This window comes from Silurus aristotelis (genome assembly GCF_946808225.1).
Source record: "Silurus aristotelis genome assembly, chromosome: 13".
Lineage (NCBI taxonomy): Eukaryota > Metazoa > Chordata > Actinopteri > Siluriformes > Siluridae > Silurus > Silurus aristotelis.
In genome coordinates this window covers 4,478,850-4,496,247 of record NC_139586.1, presented here as the reverse complement: position 1 = coordinate 4,496,247, position 17,398 = coordinate 4,478,850, and the positions used below count along the sequence as shown (strand labels likewise).

Sequence of the window (17,398 nt, the reverse complement as noted above, 5' to 3'; positions counted from 1 at the left end):
TATAGGAAGTTGTATTGAAATGGCTTCATTATATATAGTTACACAGGATGCATTTATATAATGACATATGTATTAATATGATTTTAAGGAAAAAATGCATTATATTTCAATTAAATACAGCAGATGAGATTTTTATTAGAATTGCACTAAAGGAAAGCGACTGATCTCCACACTATAGTGAACATTCCAAGTGCAAAAATTCTCGAAGGAGAATTCCACCCTCTCTCTCCAAGTGGTATGACACACTCAAAGGAAAAGGTCACAGAAACCTGTAATAGCTGGTGTCGCTGTGATTGATGGAAACTTGAGAGTACACCCCTCCCACCCAGACGGAGTTCGATCGTCGGGTGTGCTTTTTTTTTTTTTTTTTTTTTTTAGGGCAAAATTTTTTTTCAAGTAGTTGACAAAGTAGCTGTAAAAATAACAAGAACACATTCTAGAGGTTCAATAAATTATATGAAAAATATGCAATAAAAACCCTTATTTTACTTTTTTTTATTTTTTTATTTTAATCATACTTGGCCAGTGTTACTTATGAAATAATGTGCAAGATACAAACATACATGGTTGATCACAAGACATACAGCATTTGATTGTAGAACAAATAGTTATAGTTGTATGAGCATGAATTTTTACCACTGAATACAAACTGATTCTCGTATTGCCTCTTTAAAAAAGAAAAAATAAAAAAAAATAAAATAAAAAATATTACACACTATATAGACAAAGAACACTGGAATTTTCCAGCCTATTTTCTTCAAATTTGGCCCAAATTTTACCACAAAATTGGGGGCACGCATTCGTATAAGATGTCTTAATACTGTGGCATGAAATTTTTACCTTCACTTGAACAAGGAGACTCAAAAATGTTCCTGGGCACAAACCCGGATCAATGAAGATATGGTGTACATGGGTTTGAAGATGTGGAAGTTCTTCAGTGGCCTGCTACAGAGCTCTGACCTCAACCCTATTAAACACTTTTGGGATGAACTAAAACGCCCACTCAACATCGATACCCTTGTGGCCGACTAAATTGCTCATGTGTCCACATAACTTTTGTCTATATAGTGTTTGATTTCGATTCATTGCTCCTCGAAACATGAGAGCTAATGACAGTAGTTCAAGCAAAAGTCACTTTACAGCAAGCACTTCATCATATTCCAGAAATGAGCCAACAAACAAACAGCAGAGATTTTTCTTCATTCAGTGCAAAACACGAATGCAATACCCTTTTATTTTTTCATTTCTGGCGCATACAGTAAACATCTCCGGAACCTTCTATCTTAATATGTCGAGTCATGCTGGTAAATAAATTCAGTTCAACAAAAAAGAAAAAGTATAACACTCTGTAACCTGACTTCGGCGCATTAGCTCGCGCAATCCTTCAATGACAGATATGCGACGTTTTCATGTTCGTGAGCGTAAAAGGGATATAGTACTGGCGAAAGAACACTAGTATAGTAGAGGCACAAATACTGTACCAGAGGAATTGAGCTTTTCAGTTCTACACAAGGAAACATGTAGTACAAATCATTGTTTAGTACATTTCCCTGAACAAACGCAGACAAAATATAAAAACCGAGATCATTTGGGAATGAGAACAACTTGACAAATGGAATGATGAACTATAAATACTCCTGCTCTGTGTTTATTGTTGCGTTTGTCTTCACCCCGGATGAACGCAAAACCCCACCCCCAACCCCCCCAAACACGTAAGAGAGACACCTGCTGGCGTGAAAAGTAAGTGTACACCAGTTGTGGGTGTACTGGCATGGCTGTAGGTGGCAGTCAATACATTTACTCACCGATACGATCCGATACAATATCTGCAAAGTCAATGATATGATTCTTCATGTTTACAAAACATAAATTAAAAATAAATAAAAAAAATACTCTTGTCATTGTTCAGAATTATTATTTTTTTTCCTTCAAACATGCACAAGAAAATGAGTGCGTAATCATCGTGCACACTACGACAATATGATGTGTGTTCAAAAGTCTGGAATTGGTGTTTTGTACGAGTTCGGCGCAAAGAAATCACACCCGGCACCCTCCTGCGAGCGGTATGCAGCGATCTTCAAAAAAGTGAAGAGGGAAAAAAAAAAAGAAAGAAAGAAAAAAAAATAATACAGCAGTACAGCACAAAGTCATGAAATGACAGCAAGGGCCTCGAGTCACTGTCTGTAGTAGGCACCTGTGGGACAAAGACATATATATGCAAAGAATATGAACATATATCCATACATATTATATACATTCTTTAAAAAAAAAAAAAAATTTCACTTGATACCTATTTTTCTCTTTTTTTTCAAGAAGATATGTTATGACGACGTTTAAAAAAAAAAAAAAAAAAAAAAAAAAAAAAAAAAAAAAATATATATATATATATATATATATATATATATATATATATATATATATATATATATATATATATATATATTTATATATATATTTTTTTTAAATCTACGATTACCAAAATAAAGTCATAGCACTACGAGAATAAAACGTTGAGCGTGCTGGTTTAAAACTCCTTCAGGGTCGATCTCTTTGATCATCATCCTCATGGTCCCTTGAGAAGCAACACATCCTCTTCAAATAGCATGCAGACGTAACCATGGATATCATTCAGACTGCACAAAAGAGGCCTTTTCCTTATTTATTTTTTTCCTGAATAAATTGTTCCCTACATATAAAAAAATGGATGGGACTCAACACTGCCGTGATCTCTTAGTCCTCATAATAACTCCCTCATGATCCAAAGAATTCTTCGTGTACAAACCTTTGTAAGCAGCCTCGGGTCTGGAAGGCGGGCGAGGGGAGTAGTTATCTGTATATTCATAGCTGGGGTCAACATTCACATAGTTAGGGATATGTGGTGGAGGAGGTCTACAAAAGAAGTAAGACATAAATCAAGGAAATGTAAAAAAGTTTTATGGGACATTGTGGGTTTGCAACACAAAATATAAGGGAATTTCAATTGCATGCGCATGCCTAGTACCTGGATGGTTTGGGATTCCGAGCCTTTTGGTAGTCGTGCTCTTCTCGCGTTCGAGGCCGGGCCATTTCCTCCTCTGTGGGCTGAAAAACACAGCGCACATGGGTCGATATACTAAAGGAAAAACAAATTATGTATCCATCTACACTTACAGGCCACTGAAATGCCTGTATAGCTGCTCATTTGTTATCCAATCAGTAAAGGACGTGGTGAGAGAGCCACATATTAATTCATTGGAAACAATTAAAAACTTCAGATGAAGAAAATCAAATGCTCCAATTTTTTTCAAACTTGTGCACAAAGTATCTGTTTGTTCGTAGCTGACAATGGGGGGACCTGATGTGGTCATCTGCACTTCTATCCCCATCCATCTCAAGATGTATTAGATTGAGATCCATACAGATAGTTTTTCCAGGTCACTGGGCTATACAGTAAAACCCTGTTGTACGAGCAACTAATAGTACGAGCAAACGGAGATACGAGCGACCTTGCTCACAAAATTTTACCCTATTTTTCGGTCGCTCTCATTGTTCAGTGCAGCAAAAACATAACTTTTTTTAGCGCTATATTTTTATTTCACTAGAAATCTTGAAAAAAGTCTCCCAAGAAAATCAGTGGTGGTGCAGTCAAAACGAAAGTAAATAGAATTACCGTGGAATCCAAGAAGGTTACGAGCGTGGTGTGCATCTCACACTCGCAATCAACCACTACCACGTGGGTAAGTGTTAAATTATGTTTACATTACGTAATTTGTGGTGTATTTGTTTGTTAAAATAGGCTACAAATACTTTTTAAGTGCAGAAATAAGCGATCGAATGAGGTTTCGGAACAGATTAAATTGCTTTTACATTCATTCCTATGGGGAAAATTTGTTCGAACGTACGAGCAAATGGACCTACGAGCAATTTTTCAAGAAAGAATTATGCTCGTCCAATGGGGTTTTTCTGTACAGTACAAGAGCAGCCTCTAGAGGTGAATCAGGGACACCACATGTTGTTTTAACTGCATTTATTTATTTGAACTTTTTGTTTGACTTTGAACGCTTGTCTTTTATTTTCCTCAATAATGTTTTAAATAATGAATATTTTAATATTTATTTCATTTAGGACAATTTAATGATTCAGTACTGTGTAATTTTTGTTATAAAGATCAGTACTATTTTACATGAAGTGTTTGTTTTTTTTATCCAGTATCATTTTAAAAACTATTGTTTTTCTAATCGGTTACTGACAAGTTCGATTCAACCTAGCTATCAGTACTGGTAAAATCCACTATGGGTTGACCTCTAGTGCCAATGGTATTACCCTGAAATCTCCCTCGGCTCGTCTCTGCTGTCTTTCTTTCTCTCTGGACTTCTTGTACTCCCTTTCTTCTTCCTCCATGAATCGCCGAGCTATTTCCTTTAAAAAAAACAAAAAAAAAAACTGTGTTAATTACATTAGGAATGAAATCTAAAATAAACAGCACTCAATTTCTTTCCTTAAAGGTTTTATTTGATTCATTTAAGCCTTAGTAGTCTCACTTAGACAATTTTATGGTTAATTGAAAAGTAAAAATAACCTACTAACCTCATCTTTTGCAACTTGAGCAGCTCGTTTGTCAAGTTTACTTGCCTATAAAATAAAAAAAATATGTTAATATTTTGAGAATTGTGAATATCCAAATTTCCCATTGATACACAAGAGGCAGGCATACCATGATTTCCTCTTCCTGTATTTTTCGTGCCACCTCCATGTCTCGGAGTTCCTGGGCTCGCAGGTCTATCTGTGACAAACCGTGAATTGCTTCCTTCAACCCGTACTCCTCTTGCACACCACGTCCTACAGGGGTCACCAAAGAGCCATATTCCTGTCATTCTAACATGTTCTAAAAATCGAGTCATATAATGGGGCTTGGATGCACACTTAAAATTAACAAGAGAGAAAGTTGATTAGTATGATCACAAATCAAATTGACAAAACCCGGAAAAGATTCTTAAATATTCTGAACATGCTTCGTTACCATCTGGTTTGCCATATGGATTTGTGCCATGTACGTAAGAAAAGAAATCATATTCACACTCATATTGGTCAGAAGATTCACCCAGAAACCCACAAAGAAGATAGTTTGGAATAAGTCTTAGATTATAGATCGGTTAAAAGCCCCTCCACCAGTTCACCCAAGCAAGGGTCAGTGAAGACACATAACACACTGATACACAGGGGCCCTTGTGCATACCTCTACACCTGGGGGTTTGCCCTTTAGAGTGACTTCTAGAGTTGGGCTCCTCAAACACCTCATCATTGCTGTGGTGCCGCTGCCTGCTGGTGTACTCTGCATTCTCCTCGCTTTCCTCTGAACAGCGTTTACCGGAAGACGGACTATCCACCTCTCGTCCTCTGCTGTCTCTGTCCCTACTCCAGAGTCTTTCCTCTTCCCTTACTCTCTCCTTGCGTCCACGTTGGTCTATGTCCAAATCTAAATCCAAGCTTTTGTGTTTATAGCCATGTTCTCCCATGTCCACATCTTTGTGCCGGAGTCTGTCTCTACTTTGGTCTCTATTTTTCTCTCTGTATTGTGCCTTATCTCCTTTTCCCCTTCGTTCTCGCTCATTATCTTGTTCCTTCCTCCTTGTCCTGTCCCTGTCAGGGGGGTCGTCCCTATGCGCTCGTTCCTTTGCAGTCGTGGCCGAGTGCTGGTTGTGACGTGGTTCTGCTTCCGCATATCGGTTTCTTCCAGTCATGTATTCCTCTGGGTATTTAGTCCTTACCTCGGCATGGTGGTGCTCGGGCGCTTGCCTTCTGGCCTTGCCTTCGTTTCTCCCTCGGCTCTGTTCAGATTTATGAAGCTCAGAGACTCTCGAGGGATCGCCTTGGAAGGGGAAATGTTCAGCAGGTCTGTTTTGAGTGTCCAGTCGTCGGTGATCTGGAGATCGACCTTGGCTTAACTCACGGTACCTTTCTCTGCCAGGCACTGGCAAATCAGAAACTGTGGATTCCACACGGGGGTCTGAGGGGAGTCGACCTCGACTTAACTCGCGGTACCTTTCTCTGCCAGGCACTGGCAAATCAGAGACTGAGGATTCCCCACGGGGGTCTGAGGGGAGTCGGCAGGCTGGTTTGGAGAATATGTAGGGAAGACAGAAGTTACATAAAAAGTACTGGTTTAAAAAAAAGTACAATAATTCGAATGGAACATTTGAATAATGAGCCTAATTCCTTAATTTATGCATTATGCTCAAGTCCAAAGGTGTTCGGTGAAATTTTTGACTTGAAAGAGTCCTGTTAAAGTAACCATAGACTAGATCCATAAACGGGATTGTAAAACCCGTTTAACGCAAACAGAAGCGTCTGTAAAACAGCGTTATGGTCCCGAGAGCTTGTTTGTTTGCTTCAGTGGGACACTTCCCAACAGCCCTTCAATCTGCTCCAAGCTCAAAGAAACAACTGAAACAGCTGAATTTGGAAAGCAAAAAATAATGTATAAATCAATTTTAATCACTAAACATTTGTTTTACTGACACGCCAAGTCTCAAAACAAGCACCGAAATCCAACCTTAATGCACACATCCGGCAATTTAAACAATCCGTGTGGAAACAGGAAAAGTTCCGTTTAGTGTCCTGATGATTAACGTAACTTAAAACACCATAATTTAAAACATTTACAAGAGCAGTTTTACGATCTCCCTGTCATCTGAAAAAACTGGCTTGTGTAAGTAAATTGCTTAGTGCAAAGAAGGAGAAATACCAGACTGTCTGTCTGTCTGTCTGTCTGTCTGTCTGTCTGTCTGTCTGTCTGTCTGTCTGTCTGTCTGTCTGTCTGTCTGTCTGTCTGTCTGTCTGTCTGTCTGTCTATCTATCTATCTATCTAAAACTCAAGCTCAAACCTTTGCAAAACCAAGTCTCAAATCAAGCACCAAAATCTGATATAAAGCACTCATCCGGCAATTTAAACCGTCTGTGTCGAAACATAGCAAAAGCCCCGTTTAGTGTCCTGATGATTTATGTAAATTGAAAGAAATCATAGAAAAAAGTACAGTAATCCCATTTATCGAGGTGGTTACGTTCCAAAACCGCCCGCGATAAATGAAAAACTGCGATAAAAAAAAAAGCTCAAAAAAGCTAATTTATGTACACAGTACTGTACTGTATTAACATTTTACTTTATTTTATAATAAATAATGATTATACAGTACTGTATTAACAATTTACTTCATTTTATTATAATGATTACACAGTACTGTACTGTATTAACATTTTAGTTAGTTTTATAATAAAGAATGATATTTTTATTAATAAATGTCATTATTTCTACATAAAACTCCATAAAAACAATTCCCTATAAGTTTTTTGGTGTATCGTGCTATCCACGAGAGACGGAGAAAATCAGCCAAACAAATTAGTTATGTGGCAATACCGCGATAAACTGGGGGCACGAGATTCAAACCGCGGTAAAGCGGGGGATTACTGTAATGGGAACATGGTATTTCTATTTGACATTTTCACTGGCATAGTCTTAATATTTATTTGCTGTACATTTATTTACATATTTCTCTGCACTTGTGAGTTTGCACAACGCTACGATTTGCATTTCTGCTAGATGCTTCTCTGCACCGCATGTATCTGTACAACCTGGAGTGGCTGATATGGGTGTGGGCCTGGCATTAATCCTTCCATTAGACATGAACAAGGCAAGAGCAAACAAATATCACCGTTGGTGCACAAGACAGGAGGGTGGAGTCAGCTGAGTCATGGGGGAAAGCTTGCTTTTCCAGCTTTTTATTTAACCACAGAGAGTCGTTCTGAAAGGCTGAGACGGTCAAATACCGAGCTCGTGAACGAGGAAGTTGTGAAAAACTAGAGTTCACCAAAACTGAGGATCCTACCAGGTTCACGACCAATCAATCTGGCTTTTGTAGCAGCTACCGCTTTTTTTGTGCAACTGTGAGATTTACAGATCTGCCAGACCCTTGGGGTTTCGACGGCATTCATTTATTCTTTTTTTTTTTTTTTTTTTTTTTTAAACGATAGTATTTCTATAAAAAAAAAAAACAAACAAAAAAAAAAAACAAACAAAAAAAAAAAACCCACCTACTCCTGAACTGAATCTACAGCTCACAACACACTTCTTTACTTTCATACTGCTGCTATCTGTCTTGAAATGCCTTTATACTCTTCTCAACTATATTATATATAATAATATAAACAATTATACATTTATTATAAAATTATACTCAACTTCAGGATGTTTACATATATTTGGATGTACAATTAAATGTAAAAAGTTATTTAAACAGCTAATTTCAAGGCGTAGACACTAGAAAGGTTTACTTTTCTACTTTCTTCCTGCCGATTTTAATGAAAAAGAGATCACAAATAAGTTAATCAAATGCGTGTATTCATATTCACCACAATTAAACTATACTAGATAAATGTCAACTGTAACCAACCCTGGTGCTTAAAGTAAAAAACCCTGTATAGTGCCTGCCAAGAGCTTGGAAAACAACTAGACCTTTTTGAAAAACACATGCATGTGCAAAAAACAAGGTCATTTAATGATATAAGGATTTACTTCGACCAAACAAATACATGAATATCCAGATGTCAGCTTTATCAGCTTTGCTCATTCTTGGCATCCGGACAGTTTGTTTCTCCGAACATTCAGCTGAAATACTTTGCCAGCCCTCTTTAAAAACCACAAGGTGTTCTTGACTAGTTGGAGAGTTCTTACTGATGTTGCGGTCCTGTTCATCCCGGAGCAGTTCAATAGGATTAAAGTGCAGTGACTTGGCAGGCTGTTGCATAATCGATAAACACTCCAGCTGACTGCTCGCAAGTGAACATTTTACACTCAAAGTTGATGTGTTCGAGGCAGGAAAAATGGGCAAGCATAAGTATTTGAGAGCGTTTGACAAGCCAAATTTTGATAGCTATTTGTGACTATTTGCAACTGCAGCGCTTGTGGGGTGTTTCCCAGTCTGCAGTGGTCAGTATCTAGCAAAAGTGGCCCAAGGAAGGAACAGTGGTGAACCGGTGACAGGGTCATGGGCGGCTGAGGCTCGTTGATGCACGTGGAGAGCGACGGCTGGCCCGTGTTGTCTGATCCAACAGACGAGCTCCTGTAGCTGAAATTGCTGAAGTTAATGCTGTAATGCTCGACAGGTCAGGAGTGTTTTGGCAGCAAAAGGGAGACCAACACAATAGTAGAGGCAGGCGGTCATAATGTTATGCCTGATTGGCAATCCAGTTTCCACCACTCCATCTGCTCTAATTTAAAAATTGAGACGTTGCTGATGAAACCAGCACTTATGAAAACAACTGGTAAAACAAATCATATGTCTTTAGAACATCTAGAACATCAACCAAACATCTAACATAGAAAATATCAGCATTTTGACATGGTTTGACCCAGGAACAAGGCAGTACAAGATCTTTTTTTAATGCAGTAAAACCCTGCAGAGATTACCTATGCACACACTTGATTACACACACACACACACACACACACACACACACACACACACACACACACACACACTAGCTGTCCCACATTTCTCCACTATTTACCCTCTCCCAAGGTACACACCTCCTTTGTCTTCATAGTACTGCTCTTCCAGTTTGGCCTCCAGCTGCTTTTGCCGCCTCCGTTCCTCTTTCATCTCTCGCTCCTGCAGCTTACGAGCAATGGCCTATGAATAAAAGCAAACACCAAACACGCTTCATGTTTTCATTTAAACTGTTCCAACTAGTGCTTCTTTTCCAGCCTCCAGACCAACAGAAGTGTGAACAATGGTTATCAATCCCTAGTTCTGAAGAACACTGTTAGTAGTGTGGCTGGAATCAAAGCTACAGGCGATAGAGTGCAATTAATTCGAAGTCTCAGGTTACTTCCTGGTTTTACTTTTGTGATTCTGGTGAAGCGTTACTGAAACACAGAATCACACTTGCACTGGACGAGAGTGTTGTACATAAGCGCATCTTCGTGGTGCACTGAGACCATCTTGCACATCTAAAAATGTTCTAATGCAAAAAAAAAAAAAAAAAAAAACGCTTCTTGTTTACAGGCATGCAGCGTTTAATACAGACTTTAAATATTTTTTTTTTTATTATTGCAGCGAATCACACCCTGTTGTTGAGGAACTAGCAGAGACGGGTGGGCTGGAAAACTTTTCATTTTTATAGCCGGACGCCTACAATGCCATGCGTCAACATAGTCCAAAATAGTTTTTTTCTCATTTAAATGTGGTTTGTTTGAATATAGCACTAGGTAACAGTTTGAAAACAGTAGCACATGACATGCATCTCTCGGCACCTTATTTGTCAATCAATAACCCCTGTGAGTCCTTATCTTAGATAGAGTACAGGCCTTAAAACTGCAATATATTACCTGTTTAAAAAAGTAAAACAAGAGAGAAACAATATGTCCCTGGTAAACTGGTACTGATCCATGGACACTAACCTCATCCTTCGCCTCCTGCTGCTTCTGCTTCTCGGCCTGCCAGGCCAGCTGCTCCTGAATTTCTTGAGCTATTTCGCTGTCAATGCGTTCCCTATTAAAAAGAAGAAAAGTTTTAAATACAATTATAAAGCTTATTATAAAAATAGTTTTTAAAGGATAATGAACAGTTAAATTTAATTAGATAATATCGTCTGTCAGGTCTGTAAATCTGCAATTCCTGAACAGGAATAATGTATGGGCTCAAAAGGAAAAGGTCAGGGATGCAGAACGGACGCCGGTGCAGTCCAAACGCCAATGTGCATATACATTACAGTGGGGTTTATAGAAAGTGCATGTCTAAATTTGAATGTAAAAAACTACAGATTTTTACATCCCAAAAAAGTAGATTGGTTTGCGGTATAAATAATAATAAAAATAAAAAAAGTACAGTAAATAACGGAATTTTTTTTTTCCCCCCATGTGCTTGATGGCTTTCTAGAATGAATCTGCAGGAGAGCAAACATCATATTCAATCATTATTTAAATTGCATCATGTCACTATGTGTCATATAAATATACAGTTCCAAACTTTTTTTTTTAAGATGCATGTTCCTTTTGTTTTTCATCTAACGGTATTAAAATACAAATATTGAAATGTTAACAGATGTCCCACTTTATTTTCATTCTCGAAAATTATAATAAAATTGCTCGAAACGCTCAACTGAAATACTTTGCCATGCCTCTTGGAGATTTCTTTCTGACCTTTGCGATCCTTTTCATCCCAGAGCAGTTCAATAGGATTTAGGTGCGGTGAATGGGCAAGCCGTTCCAGGTTCCCTGGTGGTCTAGTGGTTAGGATGCAGCACTCTCACCGCTGCGGCCCGGGTTCGATCCCTGGTCAGGGAACCGACCCCAGCCATTAGGGTTGCACAAGCCTTAGTGCCGGTCCCAAGCCCGGATAAATGGGGAGGGTTGCGTTAGGAGGGCATCCAGCGTAAAATCATGTGCCAAATCAAATTTCTGCAACCCCTAATAGGAGAAGCCGAAAGAAAGACTGGGCAGGCCGTTCCATGATAGAAAACACTCCAGACGATGGTTTGCTTACTAAGTAATGCTTATAGAGCTTGCTCATGGGCTTCGGGTCATTGTCTTGTTGTATGGTTAAGTTGGTACCAAATAGCCGCAGTGTGGAAATGTGGAATGGTAGCCATGTTGGTTCAGTATTCCTTTCACCTGGAATAAGTCTCCGACCATGTCTGCTTCAAAGGAACCTCAAACCATTCAGCTTTTACCACTGTGTTTGACTGTGGGACAGAGGCAGTCTGCGAACATCTTCTCTACGTACATAAGTTCTCCTGTTAGAGCCAAATTCAAATTTGGACTTCACAGAACTTTCTTCCACTCATTTACTGTCCAGCATTTTTTCCTTTACTGAGTTTGTGGCATGTAATCAAAAGGAAGTTGCATGTGTCCTAAAAGTGACAAAAGACAAGGTGTTTCCAAACTTTTGACAGGAACCGTATATACATTTTTACACGTGTCTAATATTTTAATTTTAATGCAATTATTGGACTTATACTCTAATAGGTTTAATTTTACATTAAACACATCTTTACTCTTAATCAATCCATTCTCGAACAGTGCAAAAGAAAGAGATGATATCAAATGAAGATGGGAATATTGGTTAAAAGCCTTCAGGGCCTTAGGCAAAACACACCTGCACAAATCATTCCAGATCGAATATGACTATATTCTGTTTTTATTGAGGGGAAAAAAAACCCTGAATGCTGACACGACGACTCGTATCAAAGTTATCTGATGTTATCGGAATTCCGATACAAAAAATGCACTGCGGAAAATCTCTGCTGTGCGGTCATTGATAAACGTGACACTGACGAATCATTACAGTTCTGTCCCTGCTTTTCTGTTTTTGTATTTCTGGGCTGCTCACAGATCTTGATGCTTTTTTTGGCTTTTGGCTTTGGCGCGCTGGTCCTCTTCTTCTTGGAGACGCTTGGCCACACGGAGATCCTGCTGGACCAGACGACTCTTGTGGATGTTGGAGGCCAGATGGCTCTCAACTAGAGCAAGTAAACAAAAGCAATAATGGAAAAAGGGAAGAAAAAAAAAGGCATACTCTCATCACAAACATTCCAAGATGGAAAGATCTAGAGTATGGATGAACGTTGTTCCTGTTTTTAGCAACAGCAATTATCTTCAGTGGCTGTTTCTCTACTTTATCTAAGTTTATTTACTAGAGTTTGTTTTGCTAATCTGATTTCTAACTATGTACACTACTAGTCAAAAGCTTGCCACTTTACTTACTGGCTGCATTACCTCTGCATGTTCTTTGGAAAAACTATTTAATTTATTACTTATTTATTTACTGTATAGCCAAATTATTGCAGCCAATGGTAACTGTGACCAATACTTTGTTATAAAATTTGACACCGTGATTGTGAAAGGTCTCAGTTTCCTACAAAGTAAGTCGATGTACATCAAGCAGGTGATCCAACGGAACAACAGGGCAGATTTGATGCAAAATCATAGGGGGAAAAAAAATTCTCTGATTCTTTGGATTCTTAAAGTAAAATTAATGAATGGATTTAATGGTGGAGTCACCAAACAAAAAAAAAATAACAACAAAGATTTGGCATATTAACATCAAATTCATGAATATCTTATAGGAATATCCTGCATCTGATTGGCCAAGTGGGTTCTGATCTTCCCCTATCACTAAGGGTAGAACCCATGCTGCTCTTAATAAAGGTTTGTGTTTTGTGGATCAATAATAAACCTCTAATCAGGTTTTCTGCAGGTTTCACAAAGTCAAATTCAAGACTTTTAAATACCTTTTTAAAACCATTAAGAATGAAACTTGAGCTGAAAAATAACATTCGTTTTACGTCTGTGGTACAATTCGAAAGATTCGTGCCAATGAAAGAAGCGATTGGCCGTTGCATGCTGGTCTCATTTGTAGTCATAATACAGCGAATTATATTTGGACCTACCAAAAGAACTACAATGGAAACTAACAAAAAGAAATACATTCAAAAGGAGCATTTCAAGGATCATTAGAGGTAGCGCTAAATGAAGATCGGAAAATCAAGGAAGGTCTTGCTGTACAGTATTATCTTGTTGACAAGTTTGGTTTTACAGGTTGGTTGCAAAATCTTGTTTGAATAAAGAGGAATTGAATAGAAAACGATGCATTTACTTGTCACATTCATTACAACACAGTGAAATTCTTTCTTTGAAGTCCCACTGATGTTCAGAAGCTGGGGTCAGAGCGCAGGGTCAGCCATGATACGGCACCACTGGAGTACAGAGGGTTAAGGGCCTTGCTCAAGGGCCCCAGGAGTGGCAGCTTGTTGATCCTAGGGTATGAGCCCCTGAATTTCCAATCAATAACCCAGAGCCTTAACCACTGAGCTACCACGTTCCTATCTGCATTAGGTCACAGATATGTGTCAGGTGCCATTTCAGAAAATGTTTCACTTACTTGCGACTCATTGAATTTGTAATATATTGCATTCATCCAGTGCTGGCTTATTAAGCTGTATTTGAAATTGTGGTGCTTCTGAACATGCCTTGCACACTACTCGCTGGATTTCCTGTTTCAGAAGCACTGGGGGTCAATGCAATACGTGAAATCGAATCACAGCATAGGCATTTTATGTGGACTTTTTAAAAGGGGTCATTATCAGTGCAGTGGAATAAAGCAAAAAGGTTTGTGTGTATGTATTAGAATAAAGGCCAGATTTACAGTAACACTAACACAATTTGAATCTTGTTAAACTGGCTTAGCTACATTCAAACCAAATGAATCTCCGGTTTCGGACTCTTGAGTCACATGGGTATACTCTTGTTTATTTTTATGCATCACATGTCGTACAAGTTTTAATAGGATTTTGTTTGAAATACCCAAAGCACTTACTCTCTTGTTCTTGAAGGTTGTGGGCCAGACAGTGATCCTCCAGCACAGCGAAATCACGACACACTATGGAAAAATAAACAGAACACGGAACAGTTAAGGTGTGGCCAGATTTGCTCGGCTATGATGAGTCACAATTATAAGCAATGAAGTGTTGGCCTGCAGGTCAACTGCAAACCTTAAAAAAGAGCAGAATTTCAAACTTGCAACATTTCCACTCTGAAAGGAATTGTATATAAATAACTACATTAAGCATGCAACAAAAATATTTACATTAAGCCTGCAACAAGTGATCAATAAAATTGCTAATAATCGAAAACGGAATTCGTTGTCAACGAAAGCCGGTATCGATTAGTTGGGCTGCTGAAGTTACAAGTTAGAGTGACGGTAAGAGAATACATCCGCTTGTGAAATGGCAGCGAGTACAGGTCAACCGGCAGCAGGAAAAAGTGTGCGTTCCAAGTCATCCAAACCATGGAAGCATTTTTATAATATACGCAACAAAGAAGACTGTAACCTGCAGATTATGCACAGCTTGAGTTTGTGTGGGATGGAAGTACCACAGTGATGCACGAGCACATGAAAAGAAAAAACACACTGGTGTCACGGATAAAGGCGAAACATCAGCACGGTAAGCAAAAACTGGATAATCCTCATTATGTGAAAATGGTACAGTTTAATGAAGTGTTTTTTGTATAAAAAGTTTGTTTGCTAACTGTTGGAAAGTCGCACTGGATCTGAATCTAAAAGCAGCAATAACAGCAGCAGTAAACGATTACATTTTTAGTCACTGTTCAGGTTTCAGGCAAATGACTATGCATTTGTCAAGACTGTTAGCTTGCAGCGTTTCTCCGTTCCATTCTTTCATTATGGCATTTTTCTACTACAAAAGTAACTTATCCGTTTTCAAACATGATTTACTGCGGCTTTACTATGTTCAAATGCTACGGCATTTATGCCTATAATCAATTTAATGTTATACAAAATTGTATTAATTATATATTGCTTACTTCTTTACAACCAAACAAGATGTTTGTGTATTTTTAAACAAAAATGGTTAAAACAATGATATATTATATTTCATATTAAACTTTTTAAGCATGGTTACTTACCATTCGCAATTATCATTAAAAACAATGCAAATGTTGATTTACACAAATTGCTTCACCTTGCAAACTCAAATGCTGTTTTCTCAGGTTTTTTCGCTATAGAAAGGAGAAATGGGGGATTTCTCCTTTCTGTAGGAAAAAAAACCTGAGAAAACAGCATTTGAGTTTGCAAGGTAAAGCAATTTGTAATTGCTTGACCATTGCAATTTTCAATTTGTAATGCACTCCTCAACAAGCAGCCACTATAAGTTTTATAATGTCTAAATTTAATATTATTAAAATTAAAATGTCGCTTTTGCGTTTTTGAAAGTACACTTTTATACATACATATGAATGAATAATTTTTTTTCAATGGGATTAATCGATTAAACGGAAAAAAAAATATTAATAATAATAATAATAATAATAATAATAATCGTCCGATTAACTAATATTAAAATAATCGTTAAATGCATCACTAAATCACATTAAAATGATATTCAGATGAAATTAATATCAGAATGGTCAAACTCTCTCACTGGTTTTTCGCCTGCACTCTCCCCTACACTAAATTCAACCAAACAAGTGAAACGAGTAAAGTTAGACCATCTACTCCACCCTCCAGCCCGAGCACTGACAACTGATAGTCCTGTCATGCTAACCACTGCAACAATGAGCTACAGCCACAATGAAACGTCTGCGTTACAAAAATGTAGACTGCAGTAGTTGAAGTTGTTTTGAGATATGCAGCATTTGGTTCATTTAAATAGAAATTGAATTGTGAACAGTTGTATTTTTTAATTAAATTCTTTTTTATTTGTATAGCACTTTTAGCAATGGACAAAGCAAAAAAAGCTTTAAAGCAGTTTTAAAGAGATAAAGCGGTTATTTAAAAAAATAAACATATAAAGTGGCAACCTGGTCCTGAGCTATTGTATTAGACTTCTGATGTTAATTACAGTCCAGATCCATCCTCAAAGTTCTTGTAAAATTGTAAAATAAAATAAAATAAAAATTATTAGGGGAAAAAATAAAGCATTTACAGATGTATAGTCAGGAACATTTCTGTGATTTTGCAGTTATGTGCAAAAAACATTACATCTTACAGCCATTTGGCAGATCCCCTTATCCAGAGCAATTTACAATTATCTCTTTTATACAACCGAGCAATTGAGAGTTAAGGGCCTTGCTCAAGGGCCCAACAGAGACAACTTGGTAGTGCTGGGATTTAAACGGAGAAGTCTAACATTTTAACCACTGAGCTATCACTTCACAAAAATCTATAAATAAAAACCCAAGAAAAAGTACATTCGATTACATTCATTTACCCATAGCTTTAACATTATTTGTAGAATTTGTATGAAATTAATGCTGGGATTTTTCATGATTTCTAGGTAAAAAAATAAAATAAAAACTAAATCCAGATTCATGAGTTGATTGGCTCATGTCCTGTTTTACTGGGAAAATTAAAACAAAACAAACAAAAAACTTTCTGAATTGATTCGTACTTAAGTGTCCTGGTGTTAAACTGAGGAAGTGACAAACATGCAAGAACAAATAAGAAATCAGGAAGGGGGGCAAACACTTTTTTACACCACTGTATATTAAAATGAACTGAAACCAAAATAAAACAATCATACAATTTATTTAAGCTAATATAATAAAATCAAAAATGGAACATGAAATTCATAAACTAGCAGTAGGAAAGCAGGATGCAGGAAGTGAACCAAACATGTGTGTTAGGGGTGTTTCTTTTTTTTTTTTGTGTGAGCTTCTAAATTAAGCCACAAGACAGAGGTGTTTCTCTGCAGATATACAGCGTGTTGTAGAAATTACGGCCAAAGAAAATCTAACCACGACAAATTATTTAAAACTAAACATAATACCAATTCTTATTATTTATTTGGTGTCATTTCTTTATGTTCTTTACGGAAGGGCGGTTTCTTGGTGATTTCAGCTTAC

The 17,398-nt window shown here is 37.6% G+C and overlaps 1 protein-coding gene across 2 annotated transcripts in view; it reads right to left on the bottom strand.

Annotated features, from left to right (window-relative positions):
* Nucleotides 1-1,230: 1,230 nt before the first annotated feature.
* The window catches only part of ccdc50a (coiled-coil domain containing 50a), a 28,045-nt gene continuing 11,877 nt past the window's right edge, over nucleotides 1,231-17,398 (bottom strand). The window contains exons 2-12 of one of the 2 annotated variants that reach the window (XM_083558178.1): nucleotides 14,352-14,414; nucleotides 12,366-12,495; nucleotides 10,436-10,526; nucleotides 9,563-9,665; nucleotides 5,216-6,091; nucleotides 4,694-4,818; nucleotides 4,567-4,611; nucleotides 4,303-4,398; nucleotides 3,002-3,081; nucleotides 2,783-2,889; nucleotides 1,231-2,194 (exon numbers count right to left, since the gene is read on the bottom strand). In XM_083558178.1, coding sequence (XP_083414304.1) covers nucleotides 2,175-2,194; nucleotides 2,783-2,889; nucleotides 3,002-3,081; nucleotides 4,303-4,398; nucleotides 4,567-4,611; nucleotides 4,694-4,818; nucleotides 5,216-6,091; nucleotides 9,563-9,665; nucleotides 10,436-10,526; nucleotides 12,366-12,495; nucleotides 14,352-14,414 — 1,736 coding nt within the window. In that variant the 3' untranslated portion in view covers nucleotides 1,231-2,174. The remainder of the gene's footprint in view (nucleotides 2,195-2,782; nucleotides 2,890-3,001; nucleotides 3,082-4,302; nucleotides 4,399-4,566; nucleotides 4,612-4,693; nucleotides 4,819-5,215; nucleotides 6,092-9,562; nucleotides 9,666-10,435; nucleotides 10,527-12,365; nucleotides 12,496-14,351; nucleotides 14,415-17,398) is intronic. The other variant, XM_083558179.1, reaches the window with a different exon arrangement.